Source organism: Saccoglossus kowalevskii, chromosome 6 (assembly GCF_978046115.1).
Source record: "Saccoglossus kowalevskii chromosome 6, keSacKowa6.1, whole genome shotgun sequence".
Classification (NCBI taxonomy): Eukaryota; Metazoa; Hemichordata; class Enteropneusta; family Harrimaniidae; genus Saccoglossus; species Saccoglossus kowalevskii.
In genome coordinates, this window is record NC_140646.1 from 27,058,305 (window position 1) to 27,074,085 (window position 15,781).

The 15,781-nt window shown below is 33.7% G+C and overlaps 1 protein-coding gene and 1 long non-coding RNA gene across 3 annotated transcripts; both read right to left on the bottom strand.

The window, feature by feature from the left end:
- Positions 1-379: 379 nt before the first annotated feature.
- On the bottom strand, positions 380-15,615 carry LOC100376508 (protein BANP-like). 2 transcript variants are annotated; one of them, XM_002732427.4, is made up of 10 exons: positions 15,490-15,615; positions 14,081-14,180; positions 13,876-13,958; positions 12,968-13,158; positions 11,735-11,835; positions 11,478-11,576; positions 11,055-11,130; positions 3,864-4,027; positions 2,390-2,592; positions 380-1,926 (listed from the first exon to the last, which is right to left on the bottom strand). In XM_002732427.4, exons 2-10 carry the CDS (start codon positions 14,154-14,156, stop codon positions 1,573-1,575), a joined length of 1,347 nt encoding a protein of 448 aa, XP_002732473.1. In that variant the 5' UTR covers positions 14,157-14,180; positions 15,490-15,615; the 3' UTR covers positions 380-1,572. The 2 variants fall into 2 exon arrangements, with proteins under 2 accessions (XP_002732473.1, XP_085356407.1); XM_085500281.1 differs by having other exon boundaries at positions 11,735-11,832; positions 15,490-15,602.
- On the bottom strand, positions 8,807-10,623 carry LOC146742201 (uncharacterized). Its single transcript, XR_014929828.1, has 2 exons — positions 10,283-10,623; positions 8,807-9,021 (listed from the first exon to the last, which is right to left on the bottom strand). It is a non-coding gene; the product is annotated as an uncharacterized LOC146742201 (long non-coding RNA).
- Positions 15,616-15,781: the final 166 nt, after the last annotated feature.

The following is a 15,781-nucleotide window of genomic DNA, read 5'->3' on the forward strand; positions in this document are numbered from 1 at the left end:
TACATTTTAACCAACTTGCATGACATTCTAGGTTACGTTGACTTTATCAGATGAAAGTTTATAGTGCATTTCATCAATTAGTAAATAAATGTGAAAATCGTAATTTTCAACACAAATAATAGTCTCGCTACCTTAAATCAACTTTCAAAATAGGCAGGCTCGCAATGCAAAAAAAAGAGATTAGCTCTATGCTATGTATGTATGTATATTTTTACATGGAAAAGAAATGCTTATTAATGCTTGAATTTAAAAGTACACGACAGACAAATGTACAATCAGTTGATACAATACCTGTCTATGAGTCAGTGCCAATGTGTGCATTATCCAGTGGCCACCATTATTTACGCCTCTTGTAAGAATTGCTGGTATGAACGCAAAATTACGAGATCCTTTCCTTTTTATTTACTGAGCGCAATTTACATCAATGTTACTTTTTTTAGTGGAAATCCCTCAACAAACAATCTCTACGTGGTGAGATCTTGTAACAATGCAGCTACAATTGCTTATGAAATTGATTGGTTTATCAAGCCTTGAGTTTTACCACTCTTAACTTAAAAACTATAATTTCTGTAAAGCTTAGTAATACAAGTATACTAACTATTATTAAAAAAGAGAAAACCTGAAACCATGTTCATATTGTATATATTTTACTGTATGTAAAAAATGTATTTGTTTGAAAGTTCATTGAAAGATTTGCATTTTTCTGACAGACTTGTGTATACCCTGGGTACTGTATTATAAATAAATGTTCAGTTAGACAATATCAAATTGTTTGTACATGCATCTCTCTTGAAAGAATAAGTACAGACAAAATACAAGCGTCAGGAAAAAATATGTTTGAGAGACAAAATATTACATAACATACCAATATTGATGGTCAACAAATTAATTCATAGAAATCAAGTTCATTTTGAATTTGAAAATGCTTGCTTGAATGTTTTGTAGGAAGCATTTATATATAAATTTCATATTCAGTATATTCATTCAAAGCTCAACACTTCGGAAATTAAAGTGTGCAACTTTCGAGCAAAAACCTATAACTACAAGCAACAAAAGTGAGATACCATACTCCCATAAATAATTTACAATGAAATACACATTTTGGAAAAAATTCATTTAAATAACATTCTAAGCCAAAAAGGTGTATCACATCTCAAAGGAAGCAACAACACTAGCTGCAAAAGACTAGAAATAGAAATTGGTGAACAAAGTCGAAACTAAAACAATTTTTTTTTTTTTTATGTATTTAATAGACTATTTGTAGGTTTGTATTTTTAATGTGTTTGATTTTGTGTAAACAAACAATGTATTTTACTAGTATATATTGTACAAGACTTGCTTCAAACATGGCAAAGGTACAATGACTGTCTCTTTAACGATGGCACTAAAAGAAACGCTATGGGTTTTGCTGTACAAGACTTGAGTGATACTCAAAATGTCACGATCAATAAACAATTGTACCTAGCAGATGCTAGTTATATGGCACATAGAACCAAAACTGTGGAAAATTACTACACACATTTTTAACTGAGTTGTTTTTTAAAAATAGAATTAATGCTGTGTGTGTTTCTCCTAAGACTGCTGTAATTGCACAGGATGCTGTATCTGTATCTCTCCATCAATCTCATGCACTTGAACTTCTGGATTCACAGCAATCTGAATCTCCCCTTGTGGGATACTGACTCCTTCTCCTGGTGTTATCTGTATGGTATCGCCCTCCTGTAAATGGATTGTCTCACCACCTTGCGTGACTTGCACAGTAACTTGTTCAGGGATTATCGTATGTTGCTCCTGTACATGTTGTACTGTTACTTGTTCTGGCATTCCCTGCTGTACTATGGTTTCTCCTTCCTCCACTTGTTGAATGTGTATCTGTTGCTGCATTTGTTGTATCTGCTCCACCGCAGCTTGGGAAACAACTTGGTCCTAAAAAAAGGAAGGTTGTTGTCAATTATGTATTTATATACATGTACTGTGGAAGTGACAATTGAGAATGCAAGAATGTAGAACGTAAAGTATCTACTCCTTTCAGCATTTTGAAATAAATTAATTTATTATAAATTCAAGGAATTATATAATGACACTTGAATAATAAATCAAAATGGTCACCAACAGGATATTCTGAATCAATCCTGCAACAAACTAACATCCATCAGTAAGCATGTTTGATGTTTTCGCAAGTACTACACCATCTTCTATTTTTGAAAGTTCATTATTGAAATAGAAAAGAACTATTACATTATGTTAACTAATATTGCCATTTATTTATTTCATGTAATCCCCTTGCCAGACCAATATGCATAAATGTTTTTTGAAAATGCAAAAACAAAAAATAATTTGGCTGGTCAGAGTTTGAAGTCAGAATATACCGTAATTAAGGCATACTTACATGCATTTCTTGCTCCCCATTTTCTGCCATTTGGTGTGTATATATTGTAGTATTAGATGATGGTGATTTACGTGCAAAAGCTTTGACTGTGAGAGCCTGCCCTCTATGTTTTCTTCGGAATGCTGTGCGACATTTGGAGTCAATGTTCTGTTTAATTCTGTGCCAGTCTGTTTCGCTTATATTAAACTTGTGGATCAAATGACCTAAAGAAACAAAATAAAAATGGTTTGTGGTTGAAGTTATAGTAAAATTGTCAGCAATCAACATTTTTCAGCATAGTTTACATAAAACTATTTTGTAATTACAAAACTGGCATTGTGTAATAAAGCAGTGTATTTACATTCTATACTATGAAATCAGAAAATGTCCATAACCTGTCACTAGTGTCAGACAAAAAGCAAAATGATAATGCTTCAAAACACTTTTCAACCATCAACAGAAAAACATTATGTATGCGCCAGTGTTTTTTCAGACAAGATGTTTCTAGAAGTACTGTGCAGACACCTTCATGAACCCATGGTGAGGTTTTCAGTCTACTTTGTATTTCAAGGACAGTTGGGTCTCCTCTATACCAATACCCTTTTCTGGACATATGCTTGAAAACAAAATACAAAGGCTCTTTTATACATGTTATTTTTATGTGGCTACCAGTGATTTTTGTGCCCAAACATCCGACTTTGTGTTCTTGCACGCAATCTACCAAACAAAGTTGTAAATTATGTTTCTTGCAATCAGGTGTATTAGTGTGAAAAGTAAAAATTACAATTTAATTCTTCAATCTTAAAATGTGCAAATAAAAACATGGCATATGTCTAGTTTTATGACAATATGGGCAATATTTACAATCATATCGCGTTGCATTTACAAATAATTTTGGTCCCAAGATCAAAAGTAATCTGTATATCACAGGGTTGTCGAATAGTAACTCCTCTTTATCATACATGGTTTCATATGTACTGTGAGATAAATACAGATGATTTCATTATTTTCTTTAGAAGTAGATTCCCTTAATGCATAATGTGCACAGACGTGCACATTTTTGGTCGAAGTTCAATGAACACAACATAGTTCATGGAAGAACTGTTATTGTGTATGCTCAATTGAAAATTAGGAAGGCAATTTTGTTGATTATGACTTTTAAGTAAATTATTTTTGTATGATTTTGAAAAGTGTTCAATTGGTCTGAAACAAAATATCTATGGCAGCCTGTTGATAGATTTTAATAGTAAACATGAGTTCATCGCTACTCAAGTTGATTTTGGGCAGACTTCATTACCAAACTTCAAACAAATATTTCCCTATCTAATAATTTTTTGTAAATGCTACTTTGTATGGTAAATCACAGGAAAGCACAAATTTTCATTCCTAGCTGTTCTTGATTTTTCACACACTTGAGTTATAATGCCTGTTGTCACAATTTAACAAGTAAAGATATGAAAAGAAAACTGCTACAGTAGCATTTAAAATGACTCACATCTTATTCCATATACCATAAGTGGATCCAATTGTCTCTTTCTGTGTTTGCTCATGCCAGACACATTGGAACAAGCCTGTGTTTCTCTATCAAACAAATAGTCCAAGAGTGTAAGTGCCATCTTCTCAGCTGTCCGACTCGTGGAATGAATGTGTATCATATCGCTGTGCAAATAAAAGGAATAGAAAAAACAAATTTAAAATGATGATTTCAACGAGATATGTCAGCGAAGCAGAGGGTATTTGTGCCATTTCCAACTAAAGCAACGTAGTTGATAATGCATACAAATGCAGTTAATTATGTTATGTAACCTTCAAGTTGCAAACTGACTATTACAATACATTCACTTTTCAGACCATGAATATTATTACACCGCAAAGAGAATAATACAATATTTTCATTTGTGTTTTTGGACTAGTAAGTGTTGTAGTTTGCACATGTGGACACGGTCAGTTAGTACCAGTATTCATAAACCAAATTTTTTGTGACAATATACATGACGGAAAACTGTTCTAGAGGTTATACTGGAGATGGCATCTGAATAATCAAACATGGCAAAATACAGTATCTAAGACTAGTAGCTGCTGATAATACAAGATTTTGCATTTGTGGTTTTGGACTAGTAAGTGATGTAGTTTGCACATGTGGTCAGTTAGTATACATGACAGAAAACTGTTCTAGGGGTTATACTGGAGATGGCATCTGAATAATCAAACATGGCAAAATACAGTATCTAAGACTAGTAGCTGCTGATAATACAAGATTTTGCATTTGTGGTTTTGGACTAGTAAGTGATGTAGTTTGCACATGTGGTCAGTTAGTATACATGACGGAAAACTGTTCTAGGGGTTATACTGGAGATGGCATCTGAATAATCAAACATGGCAAAATACAGTATCTAAGACTAGTAGCTGCTGATAATACAAGATTTTGCATTTGTGGTTTTGGACTAGTAAGTGATGTAGTTTGCACATGTGGTCAGTTAGTATACATGACGGAAAACTGTTCTAGGGGTTATACTGGAGATGGCATCTGAATAATCAAACATGGCAAAATACAGTATCTAAGACTAGTAGCTGCTGATAATACAAGATTTTGCATTTGTAGTTTTGGACTAGTAAGTGATGTAGTTTGCACATGTGGTCAGTTAGTATACATGACGGAAAACTGTTCTAGGGGTTATACTGGAGATGGCATCTGAATAATCAAACATGGCAAAATACAGTATCTAAGACTAGTAGCTGCTGATAATACAAGATTTTGCATTTGTGGTTTTGGACTAGTAAGTGATGTAGTTTGCACATGTGGTCAGTTAGTATACATGTACATGACGGAAAACTGTTCTAGAGGTTATACTGGAGATGGCATCTGAATAATCAAACATGGCAAAATACAGTATCTAAGACTAGTAGCTGCTGATAATACAAGATTTTGCATTTGTGGTTTTGGACTAGTAAGTGATGTAGTTTGCACATGTGGTCAGTTAGTATACATGACGGAAAACTGTTCTAGAGGTTATACTGGAGATGGCATCTGAATAATCAAACATGGCAAAATACAGTATCTAAGACTAGTAGCTGCTGATAATACAAGATTTTGCATTTGTGGTTTTGGACTAGTAAGTGATGTAGTTTGCACATGTGGTCAGTTAGTATACATGACGGAAAACTGTTCTAGGGGTTATACTGGAGATGGCATCTGAATAATCAAACATGGCAAAATACAGTATCTAAGACTAGTAGCTGCTGATAATACAAGATTTTGCATTTGTGGTTTTGGACTAGTAAGTGATGTAGTTTGCACATGTGGTCAGTTAGTATACATGACAGAAAACTGTTCTTGGGGTTATACTGGAGATGGCATCTGAATAATCAAACATGGCAAAATTCAGTATCTAAGACTAGTAGCTGCTGATAATACAAGATTTTGCATTTGTGGTTTTGGACTAGTAAGTGATGTAGTTTGCACATGTGGTCAGTTAGTATACATGACGGAAAACTGTTCTAGAGGTTATACTGGAGATGGCATCTGAATAATCAAACATGGCAAAATACAGTATCTAAGACTAGTAGCTGCTGATAATACAAGATTTTGCATTTGTGGTTTTGGACTAGTAAGTGATGTAGTTTGCACATGTGGTCAGTTAGTATACATGACGGAAAACTGTTCTAGGGGTTATACTGGAGATGGCATCTGAATAATCAAACATGGCAAAATACAGTATCTAAGACTAGTAGCTGCTGATAATACAAGATTTTGCATTTGTGGTTTTGGACTAGTAAGTGATGTAGTTTTCACATGTGGTCAGTTAGTATACATGACAGAAAACTGTTCTAGGGGTTATACTGGAGATGGCATCTGAATAATCAAACATGGCAAAATACAGTATCTAAGACTAGTAGCTGCTGATAATACAAGATTTTGCATTTGTGGTTTTGGACTAGTAAGTGATGTAGTTTGCACATGTGGTCAGTTAGTATACATGACGGAAAACTGTTCTAGGGGTTATACTGGAGATGGCATCTGAATAATCAAACATGGCAAAATACAGTATCTAAGACTAGTAGCTGCTGATAATACAAGATTTTGCATTTGTGGTTTTGGACTAGTAAGTGATGTAGTTTGCACATGTGGTCAGTTAGTATACATGACGGAAAACTGTTCTAGAGGTTATACTGGAGATGGCATCTGAATAATCAAACATGGCAAAATACAGTATCTAAGACTAGTAGCTGCTGATAATACAAGATTTTGCATTTGTGGTTTTGGACTAGTAAGTGATGTAGTTTTCACATGTGGTCAGTTAGTATACATGACAGAAAACTGTTCTAGGGGTTATACTGGAGATGGCATCTGAATAATCAAACAAGGCAAAATACAGTATCTAAGACTAGTAGCTGCTGATAATACAAGATTTTGCATTTGTGGTTTTGGACTAGTAAGTGATGTAGTTTGCACATGTGGTCAGTTAGTATACATGACGGAAAACTGTTCTAGGGGTTATACTGGAGATGGCATCTGAATAATCAAACATGGCAAAATACAGTATCTAAGACTAGTAGCTGCTGATAATACAAGATTTTGCATTTGTGGTTTTGGACTAGTAAGTGATGTAGTTTGCACATGTGGTCAGTTAGTATACATGACGGAAAACTGTTCTAGAGGTTATACTGGAGATGGCATCTGAATAATCAAACATGGCAAAATACAGTATCTAAGACTAGTAGCTGCTGATAATACAAGATTTTGCATTTGTGGTTTTGGACTAGTAAGTGATGTAGTTTGCACATGTGGTCAGTTAGTATACATGACGGAAAACTGTTCTAGAGGTTATACTGGAGATGGCATCTGAATAATCAAACATGGCAAAATACAGTATCTAAGACTAGTAGCTGCTGATAATACAAGATTTTGCATTTGTGGTTTTGGACTAGTAAGTGATGTAGTTTGCACATGTGGTCAGTTAGTATACATGACGGAAAACTGTTCTAGAGGTTATACTGGAGATGGCATCTGAATAATCAAACATGGCAAAATACAGTATCTAAGACTAGTAGCTGCTGATAATACAAGATTTTGCATTTGTGGTTTTGGACTAGTAAGTGATGTAGTTTGCACATGTGGTCAGTTAGTATACATGACGGAAAACTGTTCTAGAGGTTATACTGGAGATGGCATCTGAATAATCAAACATGGCAAAATACAGTATCTAAGACTAGTAGCTGCTGATAATACAAGATTTTGCATTTGTGGTTTTGGACTAGTAAGTGATGTAGTTTGCACATGTGGTCAGTTAGTATACATGACGGAAAACTGTTCTAGGGGTTATACTGGAGATGGCATCTGAATAATCAAACATGGCAAAATACAGTATCTAAGACTAGTAGCTGCTGATAATACAAGATTTTGCATTTGTGGTTTTGGACTAGTAAGTGATGTAGTTTGCACATGTGGTCAGTTAGTATACATGACAGAAAACTGTTCTTGGGGTTATACTGGAGATGGCATCTGAATAATCAAACATGGCAAAATTCAGTATCTAAGACTAGTAGCTGCTGATAATACAAGATTTTGCATTTGTGGTTTTGGACTAGTAAGTGATGTAGTTTGCACATGTGGTCAGTTAGTATACATGACGGAAAACTGTTCTAGAGGTTATACTGGAGATGGCATCTGAATAATCAAACATGGCAAAATACAGTATCTAAGACTAGTAGCTGCTGATAATACAAGATTTTGCATTTGTGGTTTTGGACTAGTAAGTGATGTAGTTTGCACATGTGGTCAGTTAGTATACATGACGGAAAACTGTTCTAGGGGTTATACTGGAGATGGCATCTGAATAATCAAACATGGCAAAATACAGTATCTAAGACTAGTAGCTGCTGATAATACAAGATTTTGCATTTGTGGTTTTGGACTAGTAAGTGATGTAGTTTGCACATGTGGTCAGTTAGTATACATGACGGAAAACTGTTCTAGGGGTTATACTGGAGATGGAGTCTGAATAATCAAACATGGCAAAATACAGTATCTAAGACTAGCAGCTGCTGTTATTTTTTAAGAACCTAACCTTTACACAAAATGAGAAGCTTAGCCCACAGAAAATTTAAATTCACTGAAAACAAGTCATGAATGATACTGCCTACGCTAGTTGTCATTCTAAAGTTGCATGGACATAAATTGGCAAACGTGATTTCTATGGCATTTTCAAGTTTATAGCACTCTCCATCCAGGTCAGCATTATTCTCAGCAAGGAAACCAGATAGCACCAAACCAGTACAACAGGTAAAATGACAAGGAAGTATACAAATCAGATCTGCAAATATGTCAGTGTTGTGTCTGTTTGGATAAACTAGTTTGTGGCCCTGGATTAGTTTCAATATCTCTAAAAAGGACAAGATTACTTCTCATATGACAATGATACAAATAAAATGCAAAAATCCAGAAAAATATTATCAAGTTTTTATTATCATACATTAATATTAACAAATCGTGTGAAATTTTATGTACAGAGAAACACATATTTATGATTTGGTTGACAGAACTTCTCAAAGTAAAAAACAGAGGACACGCAGTGAATAGTACCGGTATGTTTTTGTAATACATGCAGTTCTAGTGGCTTTGCTTTCTGAGAAAAAAAAATCTGGCTATGCACCTGAAAAAAAAATAAAAAAACAACATTTAGCCCAAAGTAAGCAGAGGTTGTAGCAAATGTGCTCCCATTGGCTGTTAGATTTAATTAAAAAAGATATTTGAGTTTTTTAGTACGAAAAAATATTACTTAATAAATTTATACCAGCCAGAAAGAAATTGCAGTTCACACTGTACTATTTTAAACATGTTCTACCAAAGTCTAGGATGAACTAATTCGACAGTCTGTTTCCACTCTATAAAGTTGTCAAATTAATATATCAAAAGAAATAAAAAAAAACTATTGAGAAAAATACAAAAAAATACATTTAATATAAAAGCAGATAGAAGTGCATAAAAAACTAATCAGCGGAGGTAGTGATCATGTAATCAAATTTCCTTTGAACTGGATTGCATCGTCTCAGATTGGCTGCTAATTTGCATACTAATTACCATATTGTAGTATTAAAATATATAAAATAATATCCAAAGTTTTGAAAAAAAAAATTATGACTATTAAGTCAACATCATTAAAATTGAGGATTACGTGAATTTGACCCCCTCCCTAATATTGTTTCACATATCCCTTAAAAACATGGCCGTCGTTAAATCCATCTCAATCGAGGTCCGTAATTTATTTTTCTGCTCATAATGGAGATACATTATGGGAGCTAAACATTGAAATTGCCACCCTGACTTCAGTACCGAAATAAATAGCTGATTGGGAAAATGTGTCTCTGTTGACAGAGGTTCGATTTACCGATAAACTTCAACACCGCATGGAGCATAGAGGTCCCGGTCACGATTGCAGTAACGTACGTGGTTATCATATTTACTTCAAAGGTAATTTAACAGCGATGATAGATTCATTGATATTTAATTACAGTACTTTTCAATTTCATCATTGCTTTCGGTTGGCCGAACTAGAATTGTATTTTCTCGATAATTCTAGTCTAATATGTTGTCACGAAACCAAGTTTCAATCTGCTACAGTTGCCAATGAACACCGGCAACAGCAATCGTACATAACAGAATCACGATCAGCGTGTTCTAAACTTTTACGTTTTTATTATTCCAGTATTTTATATGCCAACCGTTATTCCCAAGTCTCCTAAATGACGAGATAAACTTTCGATTTACACGTTTCATAACCAGTTCTTGAACTAATAGCAGGACTGTTTTTCTGGCAAAGTGTGACACTGTGCGATCGTGAGTTTCTCACTAAAGTCAGGACACAAAAGGATAAATCAAAGTTCATAATAAATACCATAAGCACAGTTTCTTACCTTTGAGATAGAATTTAATCTATGTAAGCCTTGTGCAAAGAAAGATACAGTCCCGGAATACAATATCCTCAGACGAAATCGACGGCGATTTCCTTAGCGGTTAGACTGGCGCATGCGCAATACGGTATGCCAGTTCTCTTGCGAGATGTCGTTAAAACTCAGATTTTTCCGGCAAATTTCGGCACTTGTACTAGTAAAATGTTGAAAATCACAGAAAAACACAATGAAACTTTGGCGAATCAAAAAAATACTTGGCGTGCATATGTATGGCATTGAGAATTACATTTGCACCAACTTTGAAAAAAATTGGACAGAGCATATCAAAGTTATAAGAGGTAAAAGACGGACGGACAGAACCCAATCTATAAGCCTTCGGCAGACTTCGTCTGCGAAGGCTAAAAAACCTGATGATATGGCAGGACATGGCCTATACTTATGATAAAAGAATGCAAATATCTAGAATAACATTCAGCTTACATGCATGTGTATTTGTTTGGTACAAAAAAGATTATTATGACTGAAATATTGAAAATTATAGAAGAATTGGCCAAAAACAAATCTCATGGTCCATTCAATTAAATAAACATAAATGTTTTTACGTAAACTGTTGATTATTCAAAGTTATATCTGGAAATGTGACTGCAGTGCAGATTTTACAACTTACTGCGAATGTCATCAATTAGGGTGCTCCATATATGAATCATAAGAAATGAAAAGCCCATTTTGCAAGCTTTGCAACTATATTTAAAATCACGTAATATTTAATTTTTACCTTGGAGAAATAGGGCATCTTACTCTCATCTCAATAGAATTCTCGTCACCAAGCCAGGTACCATTGGGGTAGTCATCTGTAAGCATGGAAATAAAACATTTGAATTAATAATACTGACATTAACTTCCATGATAATGATCCTACCAAAACATTTTACACAATGATTGAATTCAATTGCATTAGTGAATATTGCTTTAGATAGTCAATTTATCACTTAGGCCCATTCAAGCACTAACGACATCACTTCAATTTTTGTCAAACATGAGTACCGTATTTACTCTAGAGGTGCACATACTTATGTCAATGACAGAGGTTAACATTTTAATGATACATACAATTTTTGGTTTATGCAGTCCTAATAGAGCACATACAAATTATTATAAACTGGCTTTGCTCTATTCATAAAATAAATTACTTTCCTACCTTCTGTATTTAGTGTAATTAGAGTCACATTAGGTCCAAGATTAGGAGCCGGTGATTCAGCAACACCTGAACTAGACATTGGACTGCTGGCTGTACCCTCTGAAAAACATCACATTATTATAGTAGTGGAGAATAATGTAACGTTAAAACAGGATGCTTGTGTGATACGTTTGTGCTGTAGACACTAACTCTAGATGTACACAAAAGTCTTGCATACATAAAATAATTAACGAATATATAATTACTATAAAATGTACCTTGTGATTCACTCTGTGTATCTTGTGACTCCATCTTATGAGGTAATCCAATAATTATAGTGCTTTGTTTACGTGTAGCAAAGTTACCAGCATTGCTGCTGCTGTCAAGACATTCAAATATGTGCACACGTTAATAGACCATCGATTCCTGGATATATACTGAATCTGCAATACTTTTTTGGTATTTATAAATCACTAAGATAAACCTTAATTATCCATTTGCCATAACAATTTGCATATAAATGTTTGATTCAAAGTCTTGCATACATAATTTTGATATACACTTGTTGGTCATGGCACGCACAGTGAATAAACGTCAAACGGCTACGGGCTGTTGACATGAAAAATTTATTTTTCTTGCAGAGTAACATTAAAACCAGATTAAAAACGGCACCCGATTACCAAGCGCACCACTAGTTGAGAGTTCCGACTAACAGTGTTTTTGACAATTAAAAAACATACTCATAATAATAATGTTCCGACAAATTTTTAAATCAGCATTATTGTGAATTAAGATAAAGGTTTGATTGCTGATTAAGCACAAACTAAACCATTTGACGCTTTTATTGCAATGGAAATGTATCAAGAAGCATGCTTTTCTTCTCATTTTGTGAGAAACGATTAAGACATTATAAAGCGTCAACCATGTTGGATTTGAATACTCTTGCATACCCTAACTTGAGGCGAATATTACCAAAATGGCTGCCTGCTTTTGAAAGACATCTTGGGAGTTGTATCAATGAAAGAGATAATATCAAGATGAATTGGTGGTCATTCTTATTTTTCCCGAACTGAATTTATTGTTACTTAAACTGTAACTTAGATTATGAATAAATAATTTTATGTTTTTTAAAGTTGGATTTATTTATGTGAGTGAGAATTTCAATTTGAATCCATCATATGTACTAAATACAAAACACCCAGCCCCTAAAACTTTGAGGTTTCAAAATAATTTTTGAAGTTGAAACATTGTAACACAAACCATGGATCTTAATAAGATTTTAAAGTAACAGTTCGTATGTAAAGTGGTGATTGGAGTTAATCTTATAGAAATGTTAAGCAAGAAGTTATTTTCTCACTACTTCCAAGAACAAGACCGGGCATTGTTTTTACGATTCCATGCCACATTACAGAACACAAAAAGAGACTGTAAAACCTCAGTTCAATGCATCACTTGTCCACATATGTGACAAGCATATGTACAAAAATGGTTGTCAAGTTAAAGACACCTACCCTCTTCTACCTTGTGGTGGAGGTGTACACAGATCACCACTTCCTCCATGATCAACTTTTTGGTATGATGAATCTGCCATGTTGTCAAGTTTTTCTTCAAGATATTTACATCGAAGGTTGATCGTCTCTAGCTTTGTCTCTATGCTATCAAGTCGCAAACAAATAGCTTTGTTTACGTTAAATAAAATTTGCTGGAAAAAAATTATGAAAAAAAAAGATTAATGAGATGAAATATTAAAATGTGATTTCAAATTATTGCTTCATCATAAATGACCTTTTACATACCATTCTAATGTTGATAAACTTATAAAAATATCAGTTGTAATATTTTACAGTAAATGATACGAAACTATAGTCATGCTTAATAAATTGCAATCGCTTAGTATTCTACATACACCTTAAGGTTTTGAGTAATTTCTAAACCGATGAGCCAATTGTCCAATGGCTCCCTCTGGTTACTGTAAAACGTTTAATTTTCACTGCTACAAATTCACTGACACTCCACATTTTAGGAGCCCAGAGAAATTGTCATCGACTCGCAAGATTTTTCTCACTAAATTAAAGCACCATACAGTAGATCATGAACACTTGATGATTTATATCCTATAAACCATATTAAACTACCAGTAACTCATCTGCATGGTTTTGTGAATATTGACTATTAAAAATACATTTTTTAAACCAGCCTTATGCAAACAAGGTAGATTTTGTTTCTACTGCATGACAGCCAAATTTCTAAACCATGTGTGATATAGCAGTCACTACTTGGCAATTCATCATGAGATGGAGGAACTGTGAAACACAAAAGTAATTTACAGTGATCGATGAATACTATGATACAACTCGTTGCAAATGCAAGAATCTGAATACTTGTCACAAGCTCACAAGATAATAATTTTAAATCATACTTTTATTGTAGCCGCCTCAGTCAAGTTATCATCTTGAGAAATCTTCTGTCGTTTTGAAGGTGGTTCATCCGAGACTTCATCTTCTGCAGACAGCCAAAATTAAATATGAATACCATAGAAGAATTTCCCAATAATTTACAATAGGTGAAAATTATGAAATATCAAATCAAAAAATCTAAATCTTATAATAGTGAATAGAACTTACCACCTTGGCCATTAGTGATTTGACTAACTGCCATTTGTAAGGCATCTGATTCGCTCAGAGTCTGTTCCTCTGACATTATGACCTCCAGCTTTGCAGATTACTGCAACAAATTTAACATATAATTTATATTTAGCAAACTATGTTTTCAGACAATTAATCAGTTATCCTTTCTTTGTAATGCATCTTTTTTTGAGTGACTTGAAAACCTCTTTTTACATTCCTATTCTAGCATTGTAGGGGTGCAATATGTGGAATATTAGTATTTTTCACAATAAAAAAATATGAATACAAAGTTATTGTTGGCACTCACAGCCCAACATTTTTTGACAGTGTTGGCATTGTTAAAATATGACATCATAAATTTCAACAAGGGCAAGGAGCTGTATTACATTTGTGTGCCAACCCAAGATTGATTGTCATTTTTTAAGAAACACCAAACCCCATCAAATCAACTTTTAATCACCTTTCACAGAATAAACCTGCATAATTTTCCATTATCGTTTTTCAACTTTTTTAGATTAAAAACCTCAGCCAATGAGAATTCATTGGTTCGAAATTACCAAGGAAATTATAGAAAAATACATACGATTATGCAAAAGGTTTTATTAAAAGTTTGTATTAAAAATGAAAAAATAAGATGCTCCCCTCCTCCTGATAATCTTATTTTTTGTTATTTTTGAGACATCAATACCTTAATAACAACCCATTAAACTGTGAACTTTGTACAGACTGGAACTCTGGGGGTGGGGTGCAATTTTTATTTCAACCAACTAACTGACTCCTCTAAGCAATTATTTTTTTTCATATTTGATTTACTTCTGAATAGGTATGGATTCTTCAAACGACATGTTTTTTATTCTGACATGAATATAATTTGTCTTCTGCAAAAAATTCCTCTCCATAAATTTTTAATTTAAAAAATTAAATTGTTACACTTTAAAACAATTTTTAATAATTATTTTTATTAATTAAAAAAAAAATTCTGGCTCAAAATATAATTATGGAATAATAGTAGGAATAATAGTTGTCATGTCTCATCTGTAGTATGCAAAACAGGGAACTAAAATTTACATAATGAAACATTTAGTAAACATTGTCAGAATTCGAGTAGGACCTTGGTTGGTACTGACGAAAATACAACATTTTCCAAGCTTTTCAGAAATAGACATGTTAAACGCAGTTACCAGAAGTACTGCTAAGTTTTGATATTGATAGGTCAACAATTCTGAATATAATAACAGTCAGATTAAAAACAGCAACTTTTTTTTTATCGAACCCGCCAAAAAAAATAAATCCGTTGTGAAAGAAAATACAAAATGGCTGATCATCGTCGCATACAACTTTTAATCACTTTCCTGTCGAATATTTTGCAGGTTTAGCTATATTATAACAGAAACCCAGTGAAATACCTGAAAGTTATGGTCTCCTGAACAAATGGGTAAACTACGAAGGCTAACTTCGCCAAGTCACGAAAAAAATCGTCCAAGCACCGCGATAATGGCGTCTTCGTCTCGCGAGAAAAGACGTGACTGCGCATGCCCTGGATGCGCAGATCATTTGCGCAGCCGTTCAATTAATTTTTACTCCCTCTGTTTTTCATAGTATTTTATATTTTTTGCATTACTTGTTTTATTTACACTCATAATATATTTACACAGTCTTTATTAGTTATTTATTTTCGACATTGTATATCGTAATTAT